Here is an 18,887-nt window from a genome sequence, read left to right as displayed (position 1 = left end):
GCTGCTTGTTCGCTACGTTGGGTGAAAAGCACAGTCCACACCAATTACTAAGCTTAACTAGTAAGAAAATTTTAGGGCAGTATACTACCACTTTAATGAAGCATAAAGCAAAAATAAAACAGAGCAGGATAGAGCAGTGATCAGTTACCCAGTCTTGGGGGGCAGGCAGGCTGTTTCTGTCATCATGAGATCGGATCTGGTGAATGTTCTGCATTTATCCCCCCTCCCCCCCTTTGTGCCTGAATGATGTTACAGGATATAAAGGATGCGTACATAACAAATTATTAAAGCTACCATATCTTTAAATATTGTCATACGTATATCATAACTGACCCCAAATCCTTCTAATACATTATTACTTATTCTGATAAAACTCTAATTGGCCTTTTCTTATCTTTTTTTCTCCTGTGCTACCCTCCTCCTTACTCAGTCCAATCATTTTTTTCAATGCTTTAATGTGTTCCATTATTTCTTAAAACAGTTGTCTTATTCTTATGTATCTGTTTCTTGTGGCCTTGGAGTTATTTGGTTATTTTTCTCCAGTCAGTATCCATCCTCCCTAGTCTGTCTTACTATGGAGATCCACACCTGGCTAGTAAATCACACATTTGTCTGGTTTGCTTTGCCTCATTATCTACACAGACCAAGAATTCATTGAAGATAAGGCACAAACCATCTTTATGATTTTTTTTTTTTTGCAACCTTTGAAGTTTTTTTTAGCAGATTCTAGAGCTGTGTCATAAAACATATACAGAAAGCAGAAAAATTTGCTTTTACATTTTCTCATAACACTATTAAATATATATCTACTTTTCTAACACCGTTCATTATACATTTCTTTACAACTAATAACTAGACCCCATGAGCTTATTGGAAGATATACATTTCTTGGAATGTGCCCTCCCCCTCTTCCCCCCCGCCCTTTAAAAATGTGTACTAACCATACTAAAATAAAAAGCTATTCAGCTGTAGGTTTCCTGTGGTATTGCTCCAGACTATTAATAGATTGCTGAAGAATGTTCCCACTTACTTTATAGCAGTCATAATATAATTGTGTAAGTAAATTCTCACATTTTGATGAGTATTACGTTTTTACCATGACTAAGACTGAGATATGACTAATAAGGTGTCATTGATACTAATGGATTTTTAAAGTGACTTTTTTTATTTTATTATGTGGTGTGATCATGTTACATGGAGCTTTTCAAACATGTAAGAAACAAAGTTCCCCAGTAAGGGGCCTATAGTCTAATTCTTACAAGCAATTTATAGTTTTATAAGGAATACCATGTCTGTAGATGTAAATTCTGTAATTGCAAACCTCTGAAAAAAATCATGGAACATGATTTTTACATCCTATAATAATCCTATAGTAGCATTTGATGATTGTAATCAAAGGTGGTAGCAGCAGCATTTAGAGTTTGTTTACATTTGATAAATATTTGATAATTTAAGGTAACTTACGATGATAGGTCAATGCAGGAAGGAGTACACTGTTCATGTTCTTATTTATGTGTAAAGGTCATCATAGGTAACACACAAAATCAAAGGTTCCATTGCCCACTCCTTAGATTTTCAAATAAGTACCTTTTATGCTTTCTCCCATGCTGCTCTATGTGCTTGAGAGGTACTCCTTGCAGACATTCACAGATTCTTCTTAAAACCTCCTTTGCCAAGATGCTTACAAAAAACTTGACAACAGTTAGGCTTTGGTGTGCTGAAACCTCTACCTGTCATGCTGACCAATATTGTCTCATTGTTTCTTTGTACTCCTACATCTGTCTCTCAGTATCATGTTAGACTGTAAGATCTTTGGGGTGGGGACCATCTTTATGATCTGGTATTTGTATAGCACCTCGCATAGTGGGGTCCTGGTCCATGACTAGGGCTCCTGGGTATTATGGTAATTAATAATCTAATAAACCATTTTCGGTCATATTTTTACAGTTTATAGAGGGGCCATTTGAAGAGTATTTAAAATGTTTGGAAAACCCACAGGTATGTATTACTTAATTAAACTTGCATTATAGAATATAATATCTATTTATTTTGGCTGACTGAAATTTAGCTTAAGATATCTCAGTGCATTATATGTAGAACGTGTACAGACACATTTGATGTATGCATACACTGTTTTGGAGTTTGAATTTATTTGAAAAAAATTCTCTTTCAGAAATGACAATTTTGAAAGATCATAAAATTACATGTGGGCAGATGCTTACTTCTGTATTTGTTTTCTTTTTGTGTGGTATGACAACAGTGTATGGAAGAAGAGGACTATGGCCCTTTTCTTAAGCAGTTTTTGTTCAGTCTCTGGCTGCGTTTCCTTTTTTAATTATGTCATAGTCTTTGCCACCACCACCAGCAGTGGTACCACAGTTGGCACAGGTGGTAGGCCTCTGCTTCCCACATGACTATATCTCTCTTGTTGGTATGTGAAATCTATGGAGTGAGAGAGACTGGTGTTCCAGGGAGTATTAACTTACCTACAGTACAATTGTTATGTTACTCTGAAAGGGAAACACATTTTTAAAAAATGAACCAAAACAGTTGTGGTTTTTTTTTTTGTTTTTGTTTTTTGTTTTTTTAAATTTTAAATATTCTTTTAAAACCCAAATGTCGCTCCCTTGTGCTAGTGGACAAGCATCAGAAAATGAAACTGACCAGTTTTCTTTATACAAGCTTAAGGAAGTACAAATGGTAAATAAAAACCTAAATGGAAATTCTCTGTTATCTAAGGTGCTAGCAAAGGTGAGGAGATTTGGCTTTTGAAAATATGATGTTTAACTCTCCAGAGTATAGGAAAAACAAAGTAAAAAGAAAGTGGTGCAGTAACTACATTACTAGATCTAGCTAATAAAATATTTTTTTAAGAGCGAGACATTTTTAATAACATGTACATGCACCCATTCTGAGAGGTCCTACCATGACCTTTCTGCCATTCCAAAAAGGTCATGAGACTGTATGGCCACCCAAGTGAACTTTTGTTCTCAGCTTCTAAAAATGATCTGCAAAGGAAAAAAAATGGATTTGTGTCTCTTTTACTTCTTTATGGCCTTATCTGCGTAGGGGTGTCTAGTCACTGGTGAAACTATAGTGATGTAGCTGCATAGTACAAACTCCTAGTCTAGATACTGTGCACTGATACTGTAATCCATGACTTTCTCCCTTAAACTAATTTAAATCGTGGTTTACAGCAGGGCAGCATGTTTACAGTAGAGGTTGCATTGATGCAACTACATTGGTGGCAAAACCCCTTGGCATAGACATGCCCTATCATGTGTACAAAAGTCAGGAGAGCTCTACCTGTATAATGTAAAATGAGCTGTTTTGCTTTTTATTTTTAAAGAAGCCAAAGAGGACACACGGGGTGTTACTTTTACTCCTCTCAACTACATTTCAGAAAATAGGCAACTAGAAATTCACCTTTCAGCTCTGTCTTAAATGAATTTCAGTTAATTTAGTTTAGTATGAAATTAACAAACTTTTAAAAAAAACCCCTGAAGAATAAAAATTAAAGGTCCAGTCACATCTTATATAAGAGTTGTTGGACAGTGCACTAGGGTGGTAATGAATACAGCAACTTTTACTTCTTAGGGCTTGTTTACAGTAGGAGTTTATTATGCCTTGTTAGTTTGTGTGCATTAAAATGACGTGCATCCACACAACACAACTCTGAAAGCATACTAACCAGTTAGTTAATATGTATTCTTTAATGCACTTTGAAAATGTATTAAGTTAATTGCATATTGAGTTAGAGGTTTGAATCTGGCTATGTTAGTACTGACCACAGCTCTTTATCATCTGTCAGCTGTTTGATCTTTGAGAAGCAAGGTGTTAGTCTCATTCTAGATACTAGTGGATAGGTGTGCACATAAAAATAACACCACCAGAACCATGATTGTTGTTTTTTGTTGGCAATCTCTGCAGAACTACATGGTTATCTCTGAAGTGGTCCCTCCAGTTAAGCATTAAGGCACTCCACCAGTCATGTTGAAGAAGCTTGTGTTTGTTTTCTGTGTCTGTCTTGGAATTTGATTAAACAGAAGACTTGAATTCCAGGACACTCATTCCAGTACCTTTTTGTACCTACATTAAACAACAGAATTTAAAATGTAGGTTTTGAGTGCCAGGTTGTTTTGATATTACTTCTCTAAAGGAGAATCTTGACAACCCGTTCAGATTTGTTGAAGGAATAACCGAGAATGGATTAAAGAGAGCCATTAGAATTAATTTGGACTTTCAAAAAGTCTTTGATAAAGTTCTCACTGGAAAATATTGGAGTGTCAGAATTGCTTCTCTGCTTTACTCTTGCACTGGGTGCGGAATTGCAGAAGTTGGTAACTTACTGAAGTCCATATGTGCCCCCTCTCTGTCCTGTTTGTGGCAGGGAAGTAATGGCTGCACAGAATCTACTGTCCCTCTTGCACATGGACCCAAGGTCCAGGGATGCTGTACAGGGGATTGTAGGTGGAGAGTATGATTTAATCCTCTTTATAGCCTATGTGGCTGTGGTAAGATCACTCACAAGCTGCAGTTACACTAAATAGGAACAAATTTTACAAGGCATGTCAACTATTGTACTTCAGGACAGTGGGCCCCTAAATGCCTGATCCAGCACTCCCTGAAGTCCATGTTAGTCTTTTCATTGATTTTTAATGGGACGTGGATTGTGTCCTAACTGCCTGGAGTTTGGAAGACTCTTCCCTCCCTATATAGGCAGCAATATTGTGTAATTGTCTAGTATGAGTGATTTATACTTTCTTCTGAAGCATCTTGATACTTACAAACAAGGTACCAGACTGGATGGACAAATGGTTTGTAGGTGGAGAGTACAATTTAATTCTTTTACATCCCATGTGGCTGCAGTAAGATTGCCCACAATCTGCCGTCACACTACATAGGAACAAATTTAACAAAGGGATGTTATGTGAATTCCTATTACATTATGCTTTTTAAAGCATATTCATATGATATTGAGTTTAGAACATCTATTAAAAAAAGAAAAAAGGCATAGCGGGGGAAAAAAATGAACGCTGATAGACATGATTTTCTTATCTTCAGGGTAATAACCATGTACTTTCTTCTTGCTGATTAACTTAAGGGGCAGGGAGGGAAGACAGCAGATTCTTATCTCGCTATGATACTTATAGGTGGATGTATGCAGCAACAGCAAGTGGGCAATAACTGGCTGATATAGACAATAAGTTGTCTGTCCTCTTTCCCACTTCTCATTGGCAGTAATAATTGGTTATGAAACAAAAGATCTTTCAGGGTAAAAGGCAAGATTTTTGCACTGTCTAGGCTGTAGTATCTTAGTTCCCCATTGTATTTAGAAATAGTAGTATGACACCTCTCAGAATGGGTGCTTATTTAGGCCTGTTTCTCTTTCTTTAATTTAAGACCTGCAAGGACAGTTTTAAAGGTATTGGGTAAAATTTTCAAAAGCACCTAATAGACTTAGGAGTGGTGACTTTTAGTGGGAGGTAGGCTTCAATGTCAGTTTTCAAAATTTTACCCATTGGTTGCCTAGGTTGACTGAAGTACCTTTACAACTTTATTTTCATTGTGTTTTGATCCCAGATTACATTTTCTTATGCATGATCTTTCATTCTCTAAATTTGTGAAGAGAACAACTGTGAAAAACCGTTTCTATACACTATTCCAAGTTACAAAATCTATGATTTTGATGTTCCATATTCCAAAATGAGTGTGACTACACAAAGTAAAACCTTTGGCTGAAATTTAGAATGTTGTGTATTATCTCATGGAAGTGATTTTTTTTGCTTTTTTTTTTGTTTTTTGTTTATCCAAATGTGCAATAAAACTTTAGTTTATTTGAAAGAATTGCTTTGTTTTTCTTTTTCCATATAGGAGTGGGTTGGACAAGTGGAAATAAGTGCCCTTTCTCTTATGTACAAGTAAGCAAAATTTGAATACTATTTAATGAGTTGTATAATGGGAAAAATGCAACCTATTTCAATTAATCAGGTGTATATATGAAGTATTTGGCTAATTAAACATTAATTGAAAAATTTGCTCTTTAAATAATGGATCATTCATGTTGAAAAACCAAACAATGTCAATGAAATATTACTTTCAAAGTACTAGTGAGCTTTAGGTGCATGAAGTTGCATGTTACTTTGTGTGAGGTTCTATGCGGTTTGCATTTTAGGCAGCCAGTGAGACTCAGTTTTAGAGCCATGAACTCTGGACAGATGAAAGATGATAGAACTGCTGGTCAGGACATATTTAATCTCTAAGGACAGGCTGCTGGTGGTCTTGTTGCTTCATTACTTTTTGCTGGCTAGTTATGGGCCAGATTTATCCCTAGTGTAGACAGGCGCAACTCCATTGAAGACAGTCATTTCACTTGCTTGCACCAGTACTAAATCTGGATTTATGTCTCTAGACAGAACCACTTACCTGCCCTCATAAATGGAGGGGGAAGTCTGGTAGTGAAATAAAAATAGATAAATTGCTTTGAAGGCAGGATATATTTGCATCCAGGACCCCAAGTGTTAAACACCAAGACAGACACACACAAGGGAACCTCCTCTTCTCATTAGCAAGTGGTGGGAGGAGTGTGGTGCTGGTATTTCCCTGCAGAGTGAAAAATGCAAGCATCTTTTCAGCTTCAGACCCCTACTGGGAAAGCAGCAGCAGCAGAGGCACTGGCATGTTGAGGGGAAACCACCACCTCCTCTTTCTGGAGGAGGTGGGAGGAAAAATCGTGTTTCCCTTCCCCCTTTCTGAGAAAAGAAAGGGAAGCAAGAGGAGGTATATATTTCCAGGCATAGGGAGGGATGACAGGCTACTCTTGCCAGACACTAAAGAAAAAAATGGAAGATCAGACCAGTTTCTGCTCCATCCCAATCTTTGTTACTGGCCTTTTGTTGGCTGATGTCTGGTAATTTTTTCTAGATCTCCTGAAAAAAGATGTCTTCCTTGAAAGATGGAAGAACTTAACGATCAAGGAGATTTAGAATACATTTTTCCTTTCCAAACTATTTCTTCTTGATTTGTTTTTAGAATATTTTTCTCTCTCTAAAAATTTACCTATGAACACACTAATCTTGCAGAGTTTATTAGTGTTTCTGATTTGATTAGGAGACTAAGAAATTGGAAAAAAACAATAGTGATTACTGAACAAAGAATTAAAATAGAGGGAATTTTATCCAAAGGATAAATACAAAAGATAATGATTGATTGATGTTCTCTTTCACTCATACTCTTGTGGAACAGAAAAGGCAAATAAGATAGCATGTGGGTTTTAACAGTGAATTTTCCAGTTTTTGTTAGTTTGTATCACATTTGACATTTTATATGCTACTTTTTATGGTAATAAAAGAAAAAAACTTCTTTTTAAATGCGAATTTGGAATAATATAGTTTAGTTAAGTTATAATATGGAATAGGCTCTTTGTGTGTTTGTGTTGAATCCTTCTAAGTGTGATATGGAAGAGTTATTTCCACTTGAAAAGCCATCACTGCATTTGTGCAACATCTACTTGGCAACACATACCTTTGTACAAGGTGAATCTAAGTGCTGGATTGACCGTTTTGGAGATGGAAATCCTCTAACTGCACAACAGTTCAGTGTGGCAGGGATAGTCCAAACTTCCTCATGTTGCCTCACCAATGTTCTTCAACTCTGTTATAGGAATAAGAAAGCAGCCCAGTCTCCATGCCTGTTAATATATTATTAATATTTGTATGCAAAGCAACAAATGAGTTTCAGCTGGTTACCATATTACATTAGCCATTTGACAAGAAATGAAACAAAATTAAGAGGCCTCTATACACTGTTTTTACTTCTTGATTATAGTACCTTAACCATTCTAAACTAGTGGAGTGAGAAGTTCTATGAGAATTTTGAATAGTTACTTGGGAGAGAGAGGGAGAAACATTCTGACTTAAACTAAACTACCTTCTGCATTTGTCCAGATTGTTAATGCTTTGGTATTTATAACTCTGAATTTTATGGTCTGATGTTTCCAAGTTTAACTTTTACTGGTTTCATACAGAGAGATTCTACGTTAACTGAGTATAATGGATTTATATATCATGTTATTGTTTAGAGGAATAGTATTGTATTCATTTGAAAGGTTCACTTGTACTTTGGGCTGGTCGAAATTCTCTGAATCTGTTTTTGGGCAGAAAATTGAGCATTGTGTGTGGTGTTTTTTTTTTTTTTTCTTTAGTGCCTAGTTTCCATGGTGTGTGTGGGTTTGTTTTTAACCAGAAAACTGACATATTTTGACTTAAAAATACTACTGTGGTACTGCATGGAAGTCATAGTTCAGTTGCCTCATGACCCCATTGTCCTCTATGGACTGGGTTTCCCCAAGACGTAATGTGGCCTAGGATTCCCATGGTGCACTGCTTTCCCTCTCCAGGCAGGTGAAGGACCATAGTGCACCATAAGAGATGTAGTCCAATCAGAGAGCTTAGCCTATAGAGGAAAATAAGACGAGGCAACCAAACTATAGCTCCCATGAGGTACTGCACCAGGAGTTCCAAAATATTTTGGTATTTGAATTTCTGCTGAGAAAATCAAAATTTTCTGTGGCAAATAAGCCCCTCCATCCCCGCTCTGCTTATACTAATGTTACTCACTATTCTTGATTTTGGTTTTTTTTTAAGCAGTCTTATCCTTAGATAGTCCTTGAATTTTCCCTGGGATTCTCACTCTGAATATATTCACTTGAATTCTTGTTTTTTCTAGGAAGGATTTTATAATATATCAGGAACCAAATGCTTCTCCTTCACGTGTAACTGAAAATGGCTTTCCTGACAAGGTAAAACAAAACCATCCAAAAATGTTTTTATGACTAATGTAAGATGCAATTATCAAATAAAATGTTCTTAAAGCAAATAGGTAATCACAAGTGTCATTACTCAATACACAAGTAATGTATATTTTTAATAGCCTAGGACTTGTTACAGTTTGAGAATGTCACAACAGTCTTCTCTCATTAATGAAAAATGAAACAACAACAGTAAAATTCTCAAAACAGTGTGGCCCCTAGTTTTGGACATTTAATGGAACAATAGAATGAAATCATAACTTATGTCTACAGAAATAACTCAAATTGTAATATGTTTGATAGCTATTTGGTTAGGTATTAATATGTAGTTGGTTTATTTAAAAAGGGGTCTTAAATTCCTTAGTATTGTACATGTTTATAATATCAAATTATCTGCTACAAATCAAACCTCTTACATACATTTTTCTGTATTAGTAGAATTTTTCTATTTGACTAGATCCAGTGAATATCCACAGAAAATTATAGTATATTTTTTTCTCTCTAGTAATTATGAAGCCCTGAAAATTTTTCAGCACAGTATGTGGGCACATAGCATCTTTTTTAATGCAATTCTGTGATCATTTTATAAAGTTAACATGAAAAATCACTTGTTTAAATATCCTTTCTCTCCTCTTCTCTAGATACTACTGTGTTTTTCAAATGGAAATCACTATGATATTGTTTATCCTATAGAGTATACAGAAAGAGCTGCTTTGTGCCAATGTAAGTACTATTTTGGTAGGTAAGCTTTGCAGTAAACTATATAGTTTCACCAAGGGCCCCAAAAAGTGATTGCCATTTATTTTGAGCTATTAACAAATTTTCATGTAGAGCTCTCTTTCTTTGCTTAAAGTATAGTTGTACCTAAACCTACCATTGTAGTGATGTGGTTTTCAACTCATGTAGAACTACAGTCAACAAAGGCTGCATGATCCTGACCAGAGATTTGGATTATGATCTTGTCGTCTTTTGAGACATGATGAAATTGATTGTGTATAGTAAAGGAAAGAGAGATCAGTATTTATCATTTGTAAAGCTAAATGCAAAAGAAATAGAAAAGGATAGCCTAGGTTAGTTCCTCTTTATTGGACCTGGATACTCTATCATTGAGACTTCAACCTCCTAATTCATAGTGAATTGCATTATCACTTGGCCACAATGCCAGTTTTATATCTGTACTCTAAACAATAAGAGAAAATTTGTCAATGTTAATCTTAGAGTCCTTGCATGTCTGAATTTCCACTGATGTTAATGAGCATGAGTGAGAATTGAAGGGTTAGGCCCTAAGTAAAATAAACTGTTTGTTTGTTTTTTTGTTTTTTTTCTTTTTTTACTGGATTTTTATTAGTATTGCAGTAATGCCCAAAGGCCTCTGTCAGGTATTAGGGCCCACTGTGCCAGGCACTCTACAGACATAGGCCTTCATTCTTCAATAGGGCACAGTGTGCATGCCCATCCAGTTGCACGACTGGAGTCAGTCACTACCCCCAAGAGCTGAGGGCTTAGTTTTTAGTAGTGCTGAGCATCCACAGTTGAAATCAGTGGGAACTTCAGGGGCTCTGCACTTGTAAAAATCTGGTGCTTATAATCTGTAAACTGTTGTTCCATTTCTTCTTTACCTAACATTTCAAAAAGTTTTCTTGACACTATTTAAAATAACCTCTCAAATGTTGAGTAAAATCTCATTTACAGTCATTAAATCCTAACTGATTTCCCCCCCAGCTCTTCTTTATGAATTGCTGTATGAAAAAGTGTTTTGTACTGATGTGAATAAAATCCTAGTGGAACTTGGTGTGACAGAAGAAAATAATGGTAGCAGTGAAGTGTCTGATTCAGATTCAGAAGACGACAACTGCAAGTAAGGGATATTTTAAAATTAATTATTCAATTATGGTTGAGCAATTCACAGTGATTAGATATTCAGTAGAGCTCCTGGCAGGAAGCAAAATGCTATGTGTCATTTTTAATGCTGTGTGTCATTATTTTACTTTCAAGAGGGAGGAAAAAGGTCAAGGGTGAATTGTAATGCTCATGAAAGTATGAAATTCGTACTGTTCACTAGATCTTATATAGGATTTTGTGGTGCCTTCTGCAATCAGAGGGGTGGTTTTGCCTGCATTCCAGGTTTGGCTCACCTGTAGTAGAGGAAGTTCTATCCCTGCTGCATGCCCACTCTTCCTGTCAAACCACAGAAGCAGCTCTGTGGGGAATTTGGCAGTGTTCCAGCTCCATATATGAGGGAGGGAATGTAATGAGGTATGAGGGTTGGCTGTGTAGGATTCTTCTCCTGCTGAAAACCATTGAAGGAAACCACTTCAGAAAGAAGGTCAAATTCTGATCTTGTTTAAATGTGTGTAAATAGTGAGTAACTCCATAGACTACAGAGGAATTATTCCAGATTTACACTGGTGTAACTGAGAGCAGAATTTAGACAAGAATCTGCTCTGACTTGTGATGCTTCCTTCTCTGTGGAATGCCCACTGGGAGGGGTCCCAGGGCAACTGGGGGAGCCCTTGGCAGCATGGCTTTTGCAATGTATCAGTATTTGAATCCTTATGAGCATATGATGCTAAATAATAAGGTATTTTTGTAACTGAGAGGGCATATAGTCATTTGAGACTAGACTGAGAACACCAAACTCATCTTTCTTTTTTACTTTATCCAGATTTCCAATGAGAGAAAGCTAGTGCTTGTAACCTTACTCCTGTCTCAACGCAAATTACATACAATTTGCTGCTTTCGTTAAGCAGTATTTTAAAATTATTTTTTCTTGTTTTTAGGGAAAAGTTGAGTTTAGTGTGTGTTTTCTTAATTATTTATCTGGAGGGAGTTTTGTTTTGTGTTTTTGTGTTTGTTTTTTTTTTTTTTTTTTTTGTGTGTGGAAGAGTTAATCTAATTTTCATAGAAATTAAAATTTTTGCCATAGCTGCTATTGTGTAATGAAGAAAGCAGTAAACTGTTCAAATGCAGTTCTTAGAAACAAATGATGTTTTTTTTCCCTCTGTTCATGGGAAGCAAATTTTCTAATAGCAGCAGGTGTAGAAGATGAAGGGAAAATGAGAAAGTAAATATGAGTTGATTAAATCGCCTCATTTGTTTCTTCAGTTGAGTTGGGTTGTTTTCTCTCAGGCCTGTTTGCTAAAGTCTTAACTAAAGGACTTACATTTCCAGTTTCAAACTTTTACTGGGTGAGTTGCTAATCTGATTTGGAACTGTACAGTCTATACTGAATTTTATTTGTGAATGTAATGAGAGTAGCTTTTATTTTGGGGAACTTCATAATTATGCCTCTAAGAGCAATATATTCACCATTGCATATAGTGTGAGATTTTTTAACTTCATTATGAAGGTTATGGGTAATTCTTGTGTACAATATGGAAGGTATTTCTGACCAGTTTGTGAATCCTAATTTTAACGGTGTCATTTAAAGCATCTTCTTTTTTACAGAAGTAAAACTGCTGCAGTTAATGATATGAATGGATTAAAGTCTTTTTCTGGCAACAAGGTATTTTTACATTAACACTTCTTTCCCACTTAGTTGTACTTGGCTGTATTTTACAAAGGTTAATGTTTCTCGAGTAACTTGAGTTTCTTCATTTTTAAATATGGTACATTAGGAGAATTATATAGTTGTTAAAATTATATTCAAATTTGCATTTGAAATCTCAGGGGTTAGGGGCCATCCTTACTGTTGCTTAGTGTCTAGTTTTGTTGCTGTATGTTGAAAGGAAATTCCCTTGAATTAAACTTCCATAGCTGTTAATGCTTTTATGAGCACCTAACTGCTTTACATTCCAGTTTGAAGTTTATGTGAGTGATATGATACTAAATGAGCTGCTATAAGTCTCTATGTATTTGATCACTTGCTATTTTGTTCTGTTTTGTACAGCACCTTAAGAACAATGGAAATCCTATCTCATTTTTGCCTAGAAAAGTTCTTAAATCACTCAATCCGTCATTTTACAGAAATGTTGAATATGAAGTTTGGCTACAGTCAAAAGAGGGTAAGTTTAGTATTTAAGGCCCCATTGAGAGCCCCTTTCTGTCAAGCTGATTTATAAGGGTGGGCCCTGTGGAGTCCCAAAAATGCTATGAGCAGGTGCAGGGATCTGCCCAAATGTGTCAGCTTGCAGATTCAGGGCCAAGATACTAATGGGACAAAAATCTAATTAGATTGTTTGTTTGTTTTTTTGTTGCAGTGCCTAAACTATATTTTTATAACAGGTAGAAAATTACTGTAATCTGACTGCTATATACTGATGTTGTTTACAGATCAGCAAAAACGGGATTTTTCCATTGCTGCTGGCATGCAATATTCAATTGGAGATAAATGTAAAGTAAGTAGTTGGTTGAAATAGTAACTTCTATGCCTTGTGGCCTGGAGACCAATTTTTTCCTTGGCTTTTGGTTTAACTGCATTGTTAATATTTTCTATTTAAAATTTTTTGCTTACATTTAAATGAGTATGCTCATTTATTATGTGAATATCCTGAGTTGGAAACTCTGCCAATAAAGATGCAGTAGGATGTGCTTGGGAAGTATAAAGTGTGATAAAATTTGTTGTGCAAAAGGCCTCAGTCCTGCGGACACTCATGTGCTTAACTTCCCAAGTTACATTCAGTAGGACAGTTGATGTGCTTAAACTGAATCACATGCATAAGTGTTTGCAGTATCAGGGCCTGAGTCCTCATCCAAAAACTAACATTTGTGTCTGTCTCACAGACTTTTGCACCCAGTCTTAATTTTATGATGTGTTTTAGGCCATTTATTGTAGAATAAAATGGTTTATTTAAAAAAAAAAAAATCGGTTTCTAACTAGGAGTAAAGTAGTGCTGTTTTGGGCAAGAACGCTGGGGATATTCACAGTGAAACAAGAAGACACTGAAACAGAGTTAAAAAGATGGAGATTTTGCTATAAGCAGTGTTTCTAAGCATGCCCTGTGGATTCTGTTGCAAGTAATGGAAAGTTTGTTTATCTTATGTTTTTTCTTATATTCTGTACTAATAATGCCTAACTTAATTGTTGTAATATCCAGGCATCACATTATTGGAAAGGGGAAAAGTGACAGCCGTTCTTCTGAATTTCTTGATGAGAAAAAACAGTGATTGGATGCTTAAAAACAATAAATCTTGACATAAAACAAAGTGGGAAAAATCGTAATACTTAACTGTATTTTCATTATACATCCAGCATTCTATTGTATTATTGTAATGCCTACGGGACCATTTGGGATTCAGGGCCCCATTGTGATAGGCACTGCACATGCGCACACACTCTCCATGCTCCTGGGATTTTACAATCTCTGTATATGACAGGATAATGATAGCTGCATTTAAAAAACAAACCAAAAAACCCTAACAAACAAGTGGGATGGGGAGAACAGGATAAGGATAAACAGTGAAACATACGTGATTCGTGTGGTGTGAGACGCCTCAGCACATAAAATGCCTATAAATGTTTTATTGTTTCTTAACCTTAGGAATGTAAACATTTTGTTTGCAGAAACCAGAGTTAATCATTATCATGACTTTTTTTATTTTTTTTTACAGAAAATGAAATATATGTTTTTATTTAAAAAATAAAAACACTGACAAAATGATTGTTTCAGGAGGGAAACTTTTGAAAGGACTGGTATTAGTGTCTCTAGTGTCCCCCGTGAGACTAGATTAATAAAGTCCCATCTGTGTCAAAAAATGTTTTATGCTGGAATCTTAACCAAGCTGAGCATTAGGACTCTTTTCAAAACAGTATGTTGCTATTCTGTTCTCTAATGTGTTACTTTAAGTTTCAGAGTAGCAGCTGTGTTAGTCTATATTCGCAAAAAGAAAAGGAGGACTTGTGGCACCTTAGACTAACCAATTTATTTGAGCATAAGCTTCCGTGAGCTATAGCTCATGCTCAAATAAATTTGTTAGTCTCTGGGGTGCCACAAGTCCTCCTTTTCTTTTTGCTTTTAAGTGTTGTTCTATGTTGGTTTGAAGGCTATGATTTCTCCAACACTTCATAGAGTAGTGCTGTTGGGGACTCTTTTTTTGTATACAGTCATTCAAATAAGTAGTATGGGTTAAAGTTTACCTTTGATTATTTTGAGCACCATCACTGAAGCAACATTTCTTGATGTCTCCCAGGACTTCTGTTATTGCCAAGGGGGCAGTTGCTGACATTGCTGGGTGTTCAAGGGTTAAATCTTCCCTTTTCTTTATGTAATACTCACAACATTTTTTTCCTTATAACTTTTCCACAGGTGCGCTTAGACCACAATGGGAAATTTTATAATGCCCATATCCAAGAGGTTTGCTCTGAGAATGGGCCAGTTATTGTTTTTGTAGAAGAGCTTGGAGAAAAGTAAGTAAACTTTTCATATATAAATTTGTCATATAGAACTTTATTAATGCAGCTTCCCCCTTCTTAGTGTTTGACACCATCTGCGTGATCATTTTGACATAGCACTACTTCAGATAAAGGGCTGGGTGCATTTCAACAGCAGCTTAAACTGTCTGAACAACAGTTACGTTGATATTATAAAAGGATGAACTTACTCCCCAACCCTATCTACACACCGCATAAAAATATCTTGTAGCTGTGTACCTCTGTAAATTATGATGTGTGTGTGTGTGTGTATATGTATATATATTAGGGCTGTCAAACAATTAAAAGTATCATGTGATTAAAAAAATTAATTGCGATTAAACAATAATAGAATACCATTTTCTACATTTTCAAATATATTGATTTCAATTAGAACACAGAGTACAAAGTGTACAGTGCTTATTGTATTGGGTTGTAATAAAAAATAAATATAAAAGTACTCTAGTGCAATCTTTTTATAATGAAAGTTGAACTTACAAATGTAGAATTATGTACAAAAAATAACTGCATTCATAAACAAAACAATGTAAAACTTTAGAACCTACAAGTCTACTCAGTCCCACTTCAGCCAGTCGCTCAGACAAACAAGTTTGGTTACAATTTGCAGGAGAAAATGCTGTCCACGTTTTGTTTACAATGTCATCTGAAAGTGAGAACAGCCTTTCACATGGCACTGTTGTAGCGGCATCGCAAGATATTTACACGCCAGAGGCGCTAAAGATTCATATGTCCCTTCATGCTTCAACCACCATTCCAGAAGACGTGTCCATGCTGATGATGGGTTCTGATTGATAATAATCCAAAGCAGAGCAGGCTAATACATGTTCATTTTCATTATCTGAGTCAGATGCCACCAGCGGAAGGTAGATTTTCTTTTTTGGTGGTTTGGGTTCTGTAGTCTCCGCATCAGAGTGTTGCTCTTTTAAGACTTCTGAAAGCATGCTCCACACCTTGTCCTTCTCAGATTTTTGGAAGGCACTTCAGATTCTTAAACCTTGGGTCGAGCGCTGTAGCTGTCCTTAGAAATCTCCCATTGGTGTCGTCTTTGCATTTTGTCAAATCTGAAGTGAAAGTGTTCTTAAACAAACAACATGTGCTGGGTCATCATCTGAGGCTATAACTTGAAATACATGGCAGAATGTGGGTAAAACAGAACAGGAGACATACAGAAGTACCCTCAAGAAGTTCAGTCACAAATTTAATTAACGCTTTTTTTTTTAACGAGCATCAGCATGGAAGCATGTCCTCTGAAATGGTGGCCGAAGCACGAAGGGGCGTATGAATCTGGCACGTAAATACCTTACAACGCCGGCTACAAAAGTGCCATGCGAACACCTGTTCTCACTTTTCAGGGACATCGTAAATAAGAAGTAGTCGCCAGTATCTCCCATAAAAGTAAACAAATTTGTTTGTCTGAGTGATTGGCTGAAATAGAACTAAGTGGACTTGTAGGCTCTAAAGTTTTACATTGTTTTGTTTTTTGAGCGCAGTTATGTAACAAAAAAAACCCCTATATTTGTAAGTTACACTTTCACGATAAAGAGATTGCACCACAGTACTTGTATGAGGTGAATTGAAAAATATTTCTTATCATTTTTACAGTGTCAAATATTTGTAATAAAAAATAATATAAAGTGAGCACTATACACTTTGTATTCTATGTTGTAATAGAAATCAATTATATTTGAAAATGTAGAAAAACATCCAAAAATATTTAATACATTTCAATTGGTATTCTATTGTTTAACTGTGCAATTAATCACGATTAATTTTTTTGAGTTAATCGCATGACTTAACTGTGATTCATCGACAGCCGTAGTATATTTATTCTTTAATAAACTCAAATTAGAGCATTTTCTGTACAAACTCCAAATCTAGACAGCATGATATTGTCCCACCAGGGAATTACTGGTACTGCTTCTGTAATTGGATGCTAGAACTGAGGCTAATTTTTTATGTTAAAAGTGTTGTGAAAGGGAATAGTAGACTCATGTAATAGCTAATTAACTCTTTAGTCTGCCTGATTTCATACAGAAAGAGCTGTGTGTTGATTGAATTAATAGACATGTCTTTATCCCCAGATAGCATGACAACATAATGGCTCAGTTATCTGAGCCATCTCCCTTAAGTTCTATTTCAGGTGCTGTAACTTCTTCCTCACACTCTCTCTCACAAAATAACTCCTGGTCACATGATAAGGGCTGAGGATAATTGCTGAGGGAAATCTCTCCAATGCTAAGGTTTGAAGAGAGGAATCCAGACAGGGAACACTTTCTCTTTCATAGCATTGGGAAGGAAGGAGTAAGACACTTGGCAATTGGTGATGTCATCTTGCAAGATTGTATTTTATTTTGCAAATTTGCTCGAGTTATATTAGAACTACCTTTAAATAGGTGCATGGAGTAACAGTCAGTTACAGTTCAAGTTAAACCATTAACTCATCCACTCCCCACCCACCAAACTGAATATCTTCATTTCGGATAATTCAAATGCCACTTTCAGTTCATGCTACCTGCCTAGATAAAAGCAAGCAATGCTCACTAATTTAAAGTTAGTTTATATCCCTAAATCTGTAATGTTCCTGGTGAATTTATCTACCCAGTTTGCTGCTCTTTGACATTCTGAAAGATTAAGATGGAAAAGCCCTTTAGTTTCCAAATCAGGGATATATGTATGTATTTGTCCACAAGCTTTAGAAAGTGCTGATAAGTTGTCTGTCTTGACTTGATATTTTCTGTAGTTTGCTTTAAAATGACTACTTAGTGAAGGGAGGAAAGGTAGACGTTAATAGAATGTTCTTACTACCCTTCTGCCTTGTCTTTTGTGTCAGGATGTTAAAGTATCTATTTAATACGTAAAAACAGATAAGCTGTTCTCCCTCCCTTCTCTATCTAATGAAACTTGTGTTTGGGTTATTTTCATTAGCATCTTTGAGTTAAAATTGTGTATGTTCTGTACAAATTGTTGAAAACTGTTTCAGTTTGGAATCCTGTTTCTGTTTGAGAACTCAAAACCATAATACTTTTAAACGTGTGTGTGTGTGTGTATATCTATATATGTGTGTGTGTGTAATTTATTTTTTACTGTCCTGGTTAAGCCTCATGCAACAGGTAAAACACAAGAGCAAAGGAAACTTGAATGTAATTCTCCCAGAAACAGAAGAGAGGCTTCTGTCATAGTAAACATCTGGTGTTAATTATACAACCCCAGTCCAGTCTACAGACCTTTTTATCTTTTTTTTTTTTTCCCCCCCTCCCTCTGTTATGCAGGCATTCTGTTTCACTGAAAAGCCTTAAACCACTTCCACAGGCATCTCCTATGGAGGGCTGGAATACTGTGTCAGGGAAGAAGATAAAAAAGTTCTCTACAGCATGTGGGCAAAATGTTCAGCCTGGTAGGATTCTTCCCTCTTCTAATTGTAGAAACTTTGTCTCTAGTAACTGTGAGAAAAATCTTATGAAATGGTTTTTGCATCTATGTCACAGAAGCAGACTGCAGAGGGCCAAAGAATCAAAGCAAGCCAATAAAAACCCAGTCAGTGCTACCTCCTCGGCAACAGTATGCTGTGGGAACCAGACAGCATCAGTTCTCACAGTCTCAGCAGACATCTACTGAGCACAAAACTCCAGGCAGGAATCCCTCCCAGTCTGTAAGGTAAAATGAGAAATAAGATCTTCATTATCTTGGACCTTGGCCATTTACAGCTCA

General features: G+C 36.0%; 1 protein-coding gene across 2 annotated transcripts in view; it reads left to right on the top strand.

Annotated features, from left to right (window-relative positions):
- The window catches only part of OTUD4 (OTU deubiquitinase 4), a 45,865-nt gene that overhangs the window by 4,020 nt on the left and 22,958 nt on the right, over positions 1-18,887 (top strand). For both annotated transcript variants that reach the window (XM_037897343.2, XM_037897342.2), the window contains exons 4-14: positions 1,948-1,998; positions 5,875-5,921; positions 8,728-8,800; positions 9,451-9,532; positions 10,532-10,667; positions 12,257-12,314; positions 12,699-12,813; positions 13,082-13,146; positions 15,055-15,155; positions 18,449-18,573; positions 18,665-18,833. In XM_037897343.2, the coding sequence (XP_037753271.1) occupies positions 1,948-1,998; positions 5,875-5,921; positions 8,728-8,800; positions 9,451-9,532; positions 10,532-10,667; positions 12,257-12,314; positions 12,699-12,813; positions 13,082-13,146; positions 15,055-15,155; positions 18,449-18,573; positions 18,665-18,833 (1,022 nt within the window). The remainder of the gene's footprint in view (positions 1-1,947; positions 1,999-5,874; positions 5,922-8,727; positions 8,801-9,450; positions 9,533-10,531; positions 10,668-12,256; positions 12,315-12,698; positions 12,814-13,081; positions 13,147-15,054; positions 15,156-18,448; positions 18,574-18,664; positions 18,834-18,887) is intronic.

Source organism: Chelonia mydas, chromosome 4 (genome assembly GCF_015237465.2).
Source record: "Chelonia mydas isolate rCheMyd1 chromosome 4, rCheMyd1.pri.v2, whole genome shotgun sequence".
Taxonomy (NCBI): Eukaryota; Metazoa; Chordata; order Testudines; family Cheloniidae; genus Chelonia; species Chelonia mydas.
Note: the sequence above shows the minus strand (reverse complement) of the source record. Positions and strands in the feature narration are given on the sequence as shown.